This window comes from Hypanus sabinus, chromosome 24, assembly GCF_030144855.1.
Source record: "Hypanus sabinus isolate sHypSab1 chromosome 24, sHypSab1.hap1, whole genome shotgun sequence".
NCBI lineage: Eukaryota > Metazoa > Chordata > Chondrichthyes > Myliobatiformes > Dasyatidae > Hypanus > Hypanus sabinus.
In genome coordinates, this window is record NC_082729.1 from 17,418,525 (window position 1) to 17,431,502 (window position 12,978).

Here is a 12,978-nt window from a genome sequence, read left to right on the forward strand (position 1 = left end):
ACCTTCAATATAGAAACGGTGTGAAAATAAAATTGATCACAACCATCTCTCCGGGGAACGTACACACGCAGCAGAAAACTTACTCAGCTCCGGAAGAGATTCAGAAAACCATCGCAGCTTGTTTAGAAGAAAATAACTAGGATAAGATAATTTAGTATGATTTTCGTGTTTCTGTAAAAAGAACTTCCTCAGAAATCTTTCTCAGTGACAGTGAAACCCGAGTCCTTTCCTCCGCGCTCATTGTATCCGTAGGGCAGCCCCTCACAGATACTGTGAGTGGCTCTGAAAAGAGCCTTTGGGTAACTGGGTTTCATATTCTATCGATTCACCTACCGGCTCCGCCGGTTTACTCGGACAACAGCACGGCCTGGATATTGAGTAACACTCCATCTTAGGCGATCGTCGCCCATCCGGACGTTGTGGGTCTTCTTTTTGTTCCGGGTCGCGTTGCCAGCAGTTCAAGAATTTCAGTCGTCAGATACTCGAGCACAGCAGCCACAAAGACCGAGGCTCCGGCATCCACCGGCTCAAGTTGCACTTTCTGAAGAGCCGGTGAACCCGGCGCAATGAGAACTGAGCCGAGGATGAGCTTTCCCGCCAGTTTTAACTTGTTCAATCATTTCAACAAGCTCTGCAGCAACAGAGATTGAGGAAATGTTTCCTGTCCTCGGCCTTCTTGTATGTCCTGTGGGGATGCAATGAGACATTCAGGATTGGTGCAACAACGCTTAAGTACATCACAGAGAGCAAATCAACCAGTGAGAGAGCCGACTTATTTACCAAACGAAATCAAAAGCGCGGAAGTACCTGTTTACCCGCCGAAAATAAACTGAAATTTGAAACCATACCGCCAAAAATCCTTTGTTCAAACCTAATCTAAAATCAAATAATTGCGGATCTGCTTGTGGACTAATTCTCTGCATTAACCCATTACTGACGTCCACCACATCTAATGTTTGAGTGTAGCTAATATTACAGATGTATCTGGGGATTTCATTGCTCTTCTCCAACTACGGCTCCAGTTTAGCCAGCAGATTTCGCAAAATATTCGTCAAAGAACCATTTGGCATTGAAATGGGATTCACAGAATATGACAAAGAAATGCAGCTCTGTTAATGAAAGATTGAGTGGCTCTTAAAAGAGCCTTTGGGTCTGTGGTTTGTTTTGGCGGCACTCTTCACTTGGAGCTGGTGTACTTGGTCACGGCCTTTGTTCCCTCCGACACGGCGTGCTTGGCCAGCTCCCCGGGCAGCAGCAGGCGCACGGCGGTCTGGATCTCCCGAGAGCTGATAGTCGATCGTTTGTTGTAATGGGCTAGGCGGGAAGCCTCGCCGGCGATGCGCTCGAAAATATCGCTCACGAACGAGTTCATGATGCCCATGGCCTTGGAGGAAATGCCGGTGTCGGGGTGAACCTGCTTCATCACTTTGTAGATGTAAATGGCGTAACTCTCCTTCCTCACCCTCCTGCGCTTCTTGCCGGACTTGCCTGATGGCTTCGGCAGCGCTTTCTTAGCGCCCTTCTTGGAAGCAGTCTTCTGATCCGGCATTTCTTCAGTCGTGTTCAGACTCAATTAGGCAAAATGATGGGCGGAGCGCCCTTTAAATAGGAAGCGCTGACGGCGATATGCTAATCAAGGAATGGAGAAGCAGTGCATGTTCATTGGCTGCCTGGAGAGACGAATCACATCGGTATTTTTACGACAAATCCTGTACTTGGACATCAGAGGGAACAAATCACAATCGCTCGCTCTACCAAGCTAAAGCCGCTCCCAGTCTGCGGCCGGGATCCTTGCCAACCCGTGACTGTCCGCGGTGGCATTTATTGCGACCGAAGGGATAAGAGGAAGAGAGGGTTGTGGCTGACATTAAACAATGGAAAACGTAAAATACAAATGCAGATGAAATGAACTCACACTCAGATGAAAAGTTCAGAGGAAATTTATTATCAAAGTACAATGTATGTCACCATCTAGAAGCATGATTCATTTTCTTGTGGGCATACTCAATAAATGGAAAACAGAATACTAGGTTTCGTAGAGTAAATGAGAGATCCTATCAATTTGGGCATTCAACCAGTGTGCAAAATAAACAAATTGAGCAAATAAAAAATTAAGAGTGAATATTAATAATTAATAAGCAATATATATTGAGAATATGAGTTGAATGTGCCCTGAAAGTGAGATCACGTTGTAGAAACGTTTCAATGATGAAGTGAATTTATCCCCTTTGGTTCAAGTGTCTGATGTTTGGGGGATAAAAACCATTACTGAAACTAACGGTGTGAGGACTCGTCTCTTTTACCTTTGTCCTGATAGCAGAGTGAGAAGAGAGCATGTCCTGGGTGGGGGCGGTCCCTGATGATGGAACCACTTTCAAGGAGCTATGACCTTAGATCCCAGGATTCCCTGCTTGGCAACACTGTTAAGGACCTGTACTGCTTACTTCGTGACCAAAGGCAGCAGGGGCTGATGGAGAAAATTTAGATATCAGAAGGGCAAAGGGATTTACACAAGTTTCCAAAAAGTTAATTTGTATGTCAAGATGCTTAAAATATAAATGCAAGGAAATAATATTGAGGCATAGCAAAGCATTTGTCAGACAGCTTGGAGGACCGTGAGCCTGTTATCTAAGAAAGGATATGTTGCATTGGAGAGTATCTAGAGGAGATTTATGCGATTTATCATGGGAATGAAGATGTTAATGTTTGAGGAGAGTTTAGTAGCTCTGTACTCACTTGAATTTAGAAGAATGAGGGGGATCTCATTGAAACCTATTGAAAGTTGGAAGTCTCAGATAGAGTGGATGTGGAGAGGATGTTTCCTGTAGTGGGGGAGTCAGAGACCAGCTGGAACAACCTCAGAATATACAGAAGATCGTATAGAATTGAAATGAGGATGAATTTCTTTAGCCAGAGACTGGTGATAGAACTGAGGGCAGACACTGTACAGTCACAAGCTGAAACAAAATTTCAAGAGCTGGGCTTCCCTCTGTGCAGCCTTTGTGAGTGTAAAAGTTCAGTTATGCTGTAGTCACAATGATAAACTGTCAGAGACAGTGTGTGGACATAGTGCAATTAGACAGGTGAACGTGACCCTTGAAAACCTAACTCTTCTTTGTACAACTTTCCTGAATCAAGGTCACCAAGAATAGCATGATAAAGATGGAAACAAATGATTCAAGGGTAACAGCTACTCAGTGACAGTTATTTCACTAATTCTCAAGCCTTATTGGCCTCTAATACATACATTATGCGTTATGATTGATACTTAAACAGGAAATTGATGCAATTCAAAAGTGCAGTATCTATCAAACCAATATCGGTATACAGCAAATTGATTTCAGAATAAAAATAGCAATGTTTTTTTCAGATTTCAGAATCTGAAAGGGCCAAGCTGTTCCCTATATAATACAAAACAATTTACTCAATAAAGTAGATTGTATTTGAGGAATGATGCAATGTTTCAGAGTCCAGTTAATCACATAAGAGACTCTCAGTCAAACATATTGTTATAAACACAGGACTTTCTGCAAATTGGAAATCCACACACACATACACAAAATGCTGGAGGAACTCAGCGGGTCATTTCTATGGAAATGAATGAACAATCAACATTACAGTGCAAAGTCCTTATTCAGTACTGGAAATGAAGGGGGAAGATGCCAGAATAAAAAAAAAGTAGGGAGATTGGAAGGAGGAATGGCTAGAAGGTGATACGTTAAGCCAGGTTGATGGGGAAAGTAAAGTGATGGAGAAGAAGTAATCTCATAGGAAACGAGTGTGGACCATGGGAGAAAGGTAATAGGAGGGCATCAGGCAGAGGTGACAGGCAAATGAGAAGAAGAGATAAGGGGACAGAGTGAGGAACAGAAGAGGGATGGGAGAGGGAAAATAATTACCTGAAGGAGAAATCGATATACATGCCTAGATCCCCAAGTTCATTCAACGAGAGTAATTCTAAGCCCAAGTACATTGAGGTAGTAGAAAAGGAAAAACAAAATCAAAATGCAGAATATATCATTATATCTTAAGAGAGTGTGCAGTGCAAGGAAAGTACACAGTGTTTGGCAACACCCTTGTCTTTGGAAATAGCTCTATTTCCATCTTTAATATCTTTATTTTTCCCTTTCTGGAAGACCCTGACCTGAAGTTACATGCTAACTATGGTTCTTTGCGGGAATGGGACACACTCTTGGGGTTTCAGGACTGGCTGCTGTTCTGCACACCAGGGGCTTGGTTTAAGTGTGTGGCTCGGCTTTGGAGGCCTAGGATTTTGGACCGCCAGAGATGGCCAGATCGAAGGTCATTATCACAACAGGAGACCTGAATGTCATCGGTGAGTCAGAATATCTGCAGCTTTGTGCCCAGAGACTCGAGCTCTTTGGGTACAGAGCTCGAAAAAAGCAACGCAGTGGACTTTTAACACAGTAAACCAGCGAGTTGTTTGTTATGTCTCCCCACTCACTGTGAAAACGGACACACCTCTTTCTCCCTTATTGGGGAGAAAGAGAACCTGTGGTACGTCGAATCTGGGTGAACAATGCAGCCTTTGGGGTAACTGCAAGTCCGTGATTTTCCTGTTGCTTCGCTGCACACTTGAGTGCTCGGTGGCAGGTGTTGATGCTTCCTTTTTGCTGGTGGGGGAGTAGGTTTGTTGCTTCCTGCTGCTTACATGTGGGAGGGACTTTGGGGTTTTAACATTTGACTGTTGTTCATTCTTTGGGGCACTCCTCTGTTTTCATGCATGGTTGTGAAGAAAAAAACATTTCAAGATGTATATTCTAAACATTTCTCTGACATTAAATTTACCTATGAAACCTCTGAGCAATGTTGATATGCAGAGGGATGTTGGAGTCCGAATCCATGGCTACACATGTTGTTCACCTGGTAAAGAAGGCGTTTTACTTGCTTGAATTGATCAGCTGAGGTGACTGCAGGAGTCAGGAAGTTATGTTGTAGTTTTAGTTTGGAATATACTGAGGCCAGCTCTGGAGTACTGTCTGAGCATCCTCTGGAATAGTCCATAAGTCTAGTTAGGCCTTCTATGGAGTACTTTCTAGACTTCCCTTGGAGTAGAGTCAAAAACTCCAGTTAGACCTGCTATGGAATCTAAAAGTCTAGGTAGGCCTCCACTGCAGTAGCTTAGACCTCTTCAGGATAAAAACAAAACTAGTTAGGCCATATCTGGAGTAGCCTAAAACTCTAATTAGACCTTATCTGGAGTGGAGTCTAAGGTCTAGTTAGGACTCCTGCGGAGTTGAGTCAAATGTCTAGTTTGCCCTTCCCTGGAGTAGAGTTTACAATACCAGTTAAGTCTCCTCTGCAGTGCTGATCAAAAATCTAGTTCAGCCTTCTCAAAGCCTCAAAGACAATTTTCTAATCAAAGTATGTATAAATTATACAATCTTGGGATTCATCTGCTTACAGGCAGCCACAAAACCCAATTTAAAAAAAAAGATGAACTCCTAATCTATAGAGAGAAAATAAAACAAATTATTCATGCAAACAATAAAGCAAGCAACAGCATTCAGAATGAAATTGAGATCATACACCTCGAAGCCGCGAGTATAAAAGCCAAGTTCGGGCTCCTCTGGATTGTAGCCCAAGAGACTAGTTAGGGCTCCTCTGGAATACTGCATTGAAGTCTGGTTGGTGTATTATAGGAAAGATTTGAAGACTTTGGAGAGGATTCAGAACAGATTTAGGCCATTAGAACAGAAATAAGTCATTCAATCCATTGATTTTGCTCTGTTATTCCATCATATCCACGATTATCCCTGTCAATCGCATTCTTTGGCCTTGTCCCTGCAACTTTTGACTCCCTGACTAATCAAAAACTATCATATTTTATTTTAAATATGGTAAATGACTTGACCTCCACAGCTGTCTGTGACAATGAATTCCACTGAATAGCTACCCTCTGGATAAAGAAGTTTCTCCTCATCTCTGTTTTCAATAGTAATCTCTGTAATATGTGGCTGTGCCATTTGGTCCTGGACTCACCTACTACAGGAAACATCCTCACCACATATGCTCTTTTCAGGCCTTTTAATATTTGATCGGTTTCAATAAGATCATCCCTCATTCTTCTGAACTCCAATGAGTCGAGGCCCAGAGCCATAAAATGCAGAAAATACAATCTCACTTTCACTCCTGGAATCATTATTGTGAGCCTCCACTGGACCCTCTCAAATGCCAGCACAACTCTTCTTAAATAGCCTAAAAATTGCTCACAATACTGCAAGTGCTGTCTAACCAGTTCCTTCTATATCTATAGGGAGAAGCACTGTTGATGTTTCGGGCCGAGACCCTTCGTCAGGACTAACTGAAAGGAAAGATAGTAAGAGATTTGAAAGTAGGAGGGGGAGGGGAAAATGCAAAATGATAGGAGAAGACTGGAGGAGGTAGGATGAAGTTGAGAGCCAGAATGGTGATTGGCAACAGGGATACAGAGATAGAGAAGGGAAAGGATCATGGGACGGGAGGCCTAGGGAGAAAGAAAGGGGGAGGGGAGCACCAGAGGGAGATGGAGAACAGGCAGGGTGATGGGCAGAGAGAGAAAGAAAAAAAGTGAGGTGAGTGGGAAATGTAGCCACACTTAGTTTGGAGGAACAACACCTTATGTACCAGCTGGGTAGCCTCAAACCTGATGGCATGAACATTGACTTCTCTAACTTCTGTTAATGCCCCTCCTCCCCTTCTTACCCCATCCCTGATATATTTAGGTTTTTCCCCCCCTCCCTTTTTTTCTTTCTCTCCAGGTGTGTTCTATTGCTGCTTATATTTTTACAGGGTTGCGTGTAAATGACAGACACAAAACACAATTTTAGGAAAAAACCAACACCAATCTGGAGAGAGATAAAAAAAACAACAAATCTATTCATGCAAACATGTAAAGCAAGTATCAGCATTCAGAATGCCAATAAGTCCAAAAACCAGAAGCCAAAGATGGTTAGAGTAGGAAAGTCCAGTTCAGCCTCTGGATTAGAGTCTAAGACAGTAGTTAGGCCTCTTCTGGAATACTACATTCAAGTCTGGTTGTTGCGTTATAGGAAAGAGGATTCAGAATAGATTAATGACATTTAGTCCATCGATTTTGGTCTGTCATGCCATTATAGCTGAGTTATTATCCCTGTCAATCATATTCTTCGGCTTTCTCCACGTAACCTTTGACTCCCTGACTAATCAAAAACCTATCATATTCCGTTTTAAATATGCCCAATATGTGGCCCTCCACAGTTGTCTGTGACAATGAATTCCATTGAATGACTACCCACTGGCTAAAGAAATTCCTCCTCAACTTTGTTCTCAGTAGACATCTCTCCATTCTGTGGCTATGCCATTTTAATCCAAGACTCACCCACTACAGGAAACATCCTCACCATATCTACTGTATTGAGGCCTTATAATATTTGATAGGTTTCAATAAGATCACCCCTCATCCTTCTGAACTCCAATGAGCTGAGGCCCAGAGCCATCAAATGCTCAGAATACATTCACACTTTCACTCCTGGAATAATTCTTGTGAGCCCCCCTCCGGACCTTCTTGAATGCCATCACAACTCTTCTTAGATAATAGGCCAAAATCTGCTCACAATACTGCAAGTGCAGTTTAACCATTGCCTTATAAAAAAAGCCTCAACTTTACATCCCTGCTTTTATGTTCTCATCCTGTCAAAATCAATACTAACGTTGAATTTCCATTTCTTATTACTCACTCAACTGGCAAGATACCCTTTACAGTGTCCTGCACAAGTACTCCCAAGTCTCTATGCACTTCTGATTTTTGAATCTTCTCCCTCCTTAAAAAAACAGTCTATGCCATTTTATTTTCCTACTAAAGTGCATGACCAAACACTTCAGAACACTCTATTGCAACTGACATGTCTTTGTACATTCTTTTTTTTTCCTTCTACCGTAGTACATTACCATACACTTTCATGCAGTATATTGCATCTGCAACTTCTTTGTCCATTCTCCAAATCTCTCTAAGTCCTTTTGCAGACTCCCTGCTTTTTCAAAACTTTCTGCCTCTTCACCTACATTTTTATCATCCATTACCCTGGCCACAAACCATCAATTCCATCATCCAAATCATTTACATGTAACATGAAAATGAGCAGTCTCATGAACAAACCTTGCAGCTAACCAGAAAAGGCCTCCATCATTCCCCCTCTTTGCCTCCTGCTAGTTGAACAATCTTCTATTCATACTAATACCATTCCTATAATACCATGGGTTCTTACCTTCTTAAGCAACTGCATATTCAGCAACTTGTGAAACCTTTACGAAAATCCAAATAAACAACACCTGCTGACTGTCCTTTATCTATTTTGCATGTTATTTCCTCAACGAATTGCATCAGATTTGTCAGGCAAGATTTCTCCTTTTGAAAACCCTGTGCACTTTGGCCTATTTTATCATGTGCCGTCAAGTACTCTGAAAATGGACTCCAACATCTTCCCTGCTGAAGTTAGACTAAGCAGTCTATAAATTCCTTTCTTCTGCCTCCCTCCCTTCATAAGATGTGGAATGACATTTTCAATTATACAGACCTCTGGAACTATTCCTGAATCTAGTGAATTTTGAAAGATCATTATTAATGCCTCCACAATCTCTTCAGCTGACTTTTTCAGATCCCATTTGGTCTAGTTGACTTAACCACCTTAAGACATTCTAGTTGCCTAAGCACCCTCTCCCTCCAGTATCAAATGTATTCACTTAAGTCCCCTTACACCCTCCAGTTCCTATCATACTGCTAGCTTCTTTTACAGTACAGATTAATGCAAAACAATATTTTCATTCATCTGTAATTCCCTTGCCCCCCCCCCCCCCAATTACTACCTGATATTGAGAAGCTCAGCATGGGTGCATGAAGCAGAACCAATGCAATCATTATGTGGTGCAAGATGAGACGGGCAGCATTACTGTGAAGGCTTGGAACATGGGCTGTTCCACATACCCATCACCAATAACTGTCTAGCCATTCCTTGTTCCTACTACCACCCTCAACCACCACCTACCTATCTATTATGGCAATTTCCCTCTCTCATTTCAGTCCTAAAGAGGGTCTCAGTCTGAAACGCCAACGGTTTATTGATGTCCATAATTGCTGCCTGACCTGCCTTGTTCCTCCAGCATTCTTATTTAAGTGTTGCTCTGGATTTCCAGCATCTGCAGGATCTCTCATGTTTAGGAACTTCAAAATTCAGATTTGCAAAAAGACTGGGGACCCTCATGCTGGATTCTGTAAAACTTAACTTGCAGCTGGAATTGGTGGTAAGGAAGGCAAATGTGATGTTCACATGCATTTCCTGAGGACTCAAATATAAAAGCAAGGATATAATGAGATTCTGCATGGTGGAAATCGTGAATAACTTATACAAAATGCTGGAAGATCTCAGCTGGTTAGACAGCATCTCTGGAAAGGAACAAACAGTTGATATTTCAGGCTGAGACTTTCTGCATAAAAAATTACATCAGGATCGTCATGCTGAGGCTCTGTGAAGCACTGGTCAAACTGCATTTGGGATATTGTGAGCAGTTATGAGTCCCTTATGTAAGAAAGGATGGAATATTGAACATGGAACAGCTCATTTTAGGAACAGGCTCTATGGCCCACAATGTTTTGTCAAACTAATTAAATTAATAACCAAATGAACAAATAAATGTCTGCCTCTATAGTACCCATATCCTTCCTTACATTCATGTACCTATCTAAACTCTCTGAATATCTAATATATCTATATAGATATCCCATCTAACCTATCTAATATATCTTCCTCTACCATCACCCCAGCATCCACAATACTCTGTTACAAAAAACCCACACACCGCCTTTGAAATGCTCCACTTACATGATTGTCTCTGGTATTAGACAATTCCACCCTGAGAAGTTATTATTTGTCTACTCAATGTCTCTCGCAATCTTATAAAGATATCAGACCTCCCCTCAATCACTGCCACTCCAAAGAAAACCACCCAATTTTGTCCAACCTCTCATTGCAGCCCATGCCTTCTAACTCAGTCAACATTCAGAATCATAATCATTTTTAATATCATTGGTATATGTTGGGAAATGTGTTGTAATCCTTTTTTCTCACCCTCTCCAAGCCTCAACATCCTTCTTATAATCAAGCAAAAAGAACTGTATACAGCAGTCCATGAGGCAAAACCAGAGTTCTATAAAGTTGAAATATAATAGTTAATACATCATACTCACAGCTATTAAATCACTTCAACAACAGCAAACATCTTCATCTCTATCTGCTCTATGTGTAAAGTTTTGTGTGAGAAAATTGTGACAAACTGACTGAAGTGAGAGCGCAAAATGTCTGTATTAGAGCAATGGGCAGGAACAGTGACAATGAAATTGTATGAAGCAGTGGAAAGGTTCATCAACAGAAGCATTTACCTCCAAGTGTAAAACGTTGCAGACAAGCTTCTAGTGATCTAATATCGAATTATGAGTACAACTCTTCCACGAAAACTGTAAGTGGCCCTTAAAAGTGCCATTGGGTTTGTCTTATCAGCACTCAGCTGCTTCACCAGGGACTCTGCTTTCACCCCTTTCTCTGGTAGGGTGTTCCAGTTACTCACCCTCAACTAACCTCCCATGTCCTGCAGGTCGATCTACTCCCGATATGGGGGAAGCTCTCTGCCACCGACCCTATGTCAACCCATAATAATTTTCTACACCTGAATCATCTCTCCTCGAAAGCAGGGATCAGAGCTGGGTCAGTGTAGGTTTTCCAACTACATCAACGATTATCAGACTGTAATACCGATCAATAAATTTGCGGATGGCACCATGATTTACGGTGTAGTTTTCGGAGTTTTGAGTACAAATCTTAAGAGGGTTTGTATCAGTTATTCAGGACATTATGTTGTAATGTTACATACTAACCTTTAATATGGAACCGGAGTGAAAAGAAAATTGATCAAAACCACCTCGGTACATCCCAACACGGCTTGTTTAGAAAAAATATAACCTGTAGAAGATAAAAGTGGTATGATTTTCGTGTTTCTGTACATTTTGTCCATTCATTTCAACAAGCTCAGCAACACCCAGAAAATAAGGAAATGCTTCCGGTCCTCTTGCCTTTTTTTTTGTGTCCTGTGGGAATACAGTGAGACTTTCAGCATCGGTGCAACAACACCCTAGCTCAATGGAGAGCAAATTAACCAATCAGAGAGCCGACATATATACCAATTAAAATCAAAAGCAAGTACGTAACTGCTTACCAGCCGAAAATAAACTTAAACTTGACAATAGCCCGCCAAAAATCCTGTTCAAATCTATTCTAAAATCAAATGATGGCAGATTTGATTGTCGACCAATTCTCCGTATTAACTCATTACTGAAGTCCGGCACCTCTAATGTTTGAGCGTAGCTAAAATTGCTTTAAGTGGCGATTTAATTCAACATCTGTACTCAGAATAAAATTGGATTCTCAGTTGTTGTTCCCGGTCATTATGTGAACTACATCATGTTATGAACGAGTTGTTCTCGAACTACAGTTGGAGTTTAGCTTGCAGTTGACAAAATTCTGCTTGATATTAAAATTGAATTCAGATAACATGAGAAAAAACACAGCTCTGTTAAAGAAAGATTGAGTGGCTCTTAAAAGAGCCTTTGGGTTTTTGGTTTGTTTTGGCGGCACTTCTCACTTGGAGCTAGTGTACTTGGTCACGGCCTTTGTTCCCTCCGACACGGCGTGCTTGGCCAGCTCACCGGGCAGCAGCAGGCGCACGGCCGTCTGGATCTCCCGAGAGCTGATGGTCGATCGCTTGTTGTAATGGGCTAGGCGGGAAGCCTCGCCGGCGATGCGCTCGAAAATATCGTTTACGAACGAGTTCATGATGCTCATGGCCTTGGAGGAGATGCCGGTGTCGGGATGAACCTGCTTCATCACTTTGTAGATGTAGATGCCGTAACTCTCCTTCCTCACCCTCCTACGCCTCTTGCCGGACTTGCTTGAAGACTTCGGCAGCGCTTTCTTAGCGCCCTTCTTGGGAGCCACCTTCTGCTCAGGCATTTCGTCGGTCGAAATCAGATTCGAGTGAACAGATTTGATTCAGAGTGCCACTTAAATAGGAACCGATGACGTCAGTATGTTAATCAAGGAATGGAGTTTCAGACGATGTTCATTGGCTACATGGAGAACGAATCACCATCGGGATTATTACGACAACCCCTATCATTGGATATCAGAGGGTTTAAGGACATTCGCTCGCTCCACCAATCGGAAGCTCTCCCAGTCTGAGGAAAGAGAACCTTGCCCACCCCTGACTGCTCCGTGCGGTTTATTGCGACAGAGAGGATAGGAAGGCAGAGGGCTGTGGCTGACATGAAACAAAAGAAAACGTAAAATAAAAATGCTTTTGGAATAAACTCACCTTCATAGCAAAGCTCAAAGTAAATTTATTATCAAAGTACATATATATCACCAAAGCATGATTCATTTTCTTGTGGGCATATTTAGTACATGAAAAACAGAATGCACTCTAAAGTAGAATAAATGGGAGACTATATCAATTTGGCATTCAACCAATGTGCAAAAGACACAAATTGTGGAGAGAGAGAGAGAGAGAGAGAAGTTGAAGGGTCCCTGAAAGTGAAATCAAGTTGTAGAAACGTTTCAATGATGAAGAACATTTATCCTCTTTGGTTCAAGAACATGACTGTTGAAGGATAATAACCACTCCTGAAACTGATACTGTGAGTCCTGAATCTTTTTACCATTGTTCTGATAGCAGACTGAGAATACAGCATAACCTGGGTGGTGTTAAACTAATAAAAAATTTAGTTAGGCTGTTATTGGAGTGGAGTCTAGGCCTCTTCTGGAGTCATATAAAACTCTAGTTTGGCCTCTTCTGGAATGGAGTCTATAGTTTAGTTAGGATTGTTGTGGAGTTCAGCTGAAATTCTACTTCGGCCTTCTCTGGAGTGCAGTTCAAAAATCTTATTCAGCCTTC

At 41.9% G+C, this 12,978-nt stretch overlaps 1 protein-coding gene across 3 annotated transcripts; it reads right to left on the reverse strand.

Moving 5' to 3' along the window:
* Positions 1-706: 706 nt before the first annotated feature.
* Positions 707-12,047, reverse strand: LOC132380517 (histone H2B 1/2-like). 3 transcript variants are annotated; one of them, XM_059949395.1, is made up of 3 exons: positions 11,245-11,666; positions 10,907-11,116; positions 707-1,670 (listed from the first exon to the last, which is right to left on the reverse strand). In XM_059949395.1, the coding sequence occupies exon 3, from the start codon at positions 1,547-1,549 to the stop codon at positions 1,178-1,180; it is 372 nt and encodes a 123-aa protein (XP_059805378.1). In that variant the 5' UTR covers positions 1,550-1,670; positions 10,907-11,116; positions 11,245-11,666; the 3' UTR covers positions 707-1,177. The 3 variants fall into 3 exon arrangements, 1 of the variants encoding a protein (XP_059805378.1); XR_009507797.1 differs by lacking the exon at positions 11,245-11,666 and adding an exon at positions 11,671-12,047 and having other exon boundaries at positions 1,596-1,670; XR_009507798.1 differs by lacking the exon at positions 11,245-11,666 and adding an exon at positions 11,671-12,047 and having other exon boundaries at positions 1,600-1,670; positions 10,907-10,991.
* Between the last annotated feature and the right edge of the window lie 931 nt (positions 12,048-12,978).

Bases quoted from the DNA above. Each gene is read 5' to 3' on its own strand.
- LOC132380517 (XM_059949395.1), bottom strand. From the start codon at position 1,549: ATGCCGGATCAGAAGACTGCTTCCAAGAAGGGCGCTAAGAAAGCGCTG.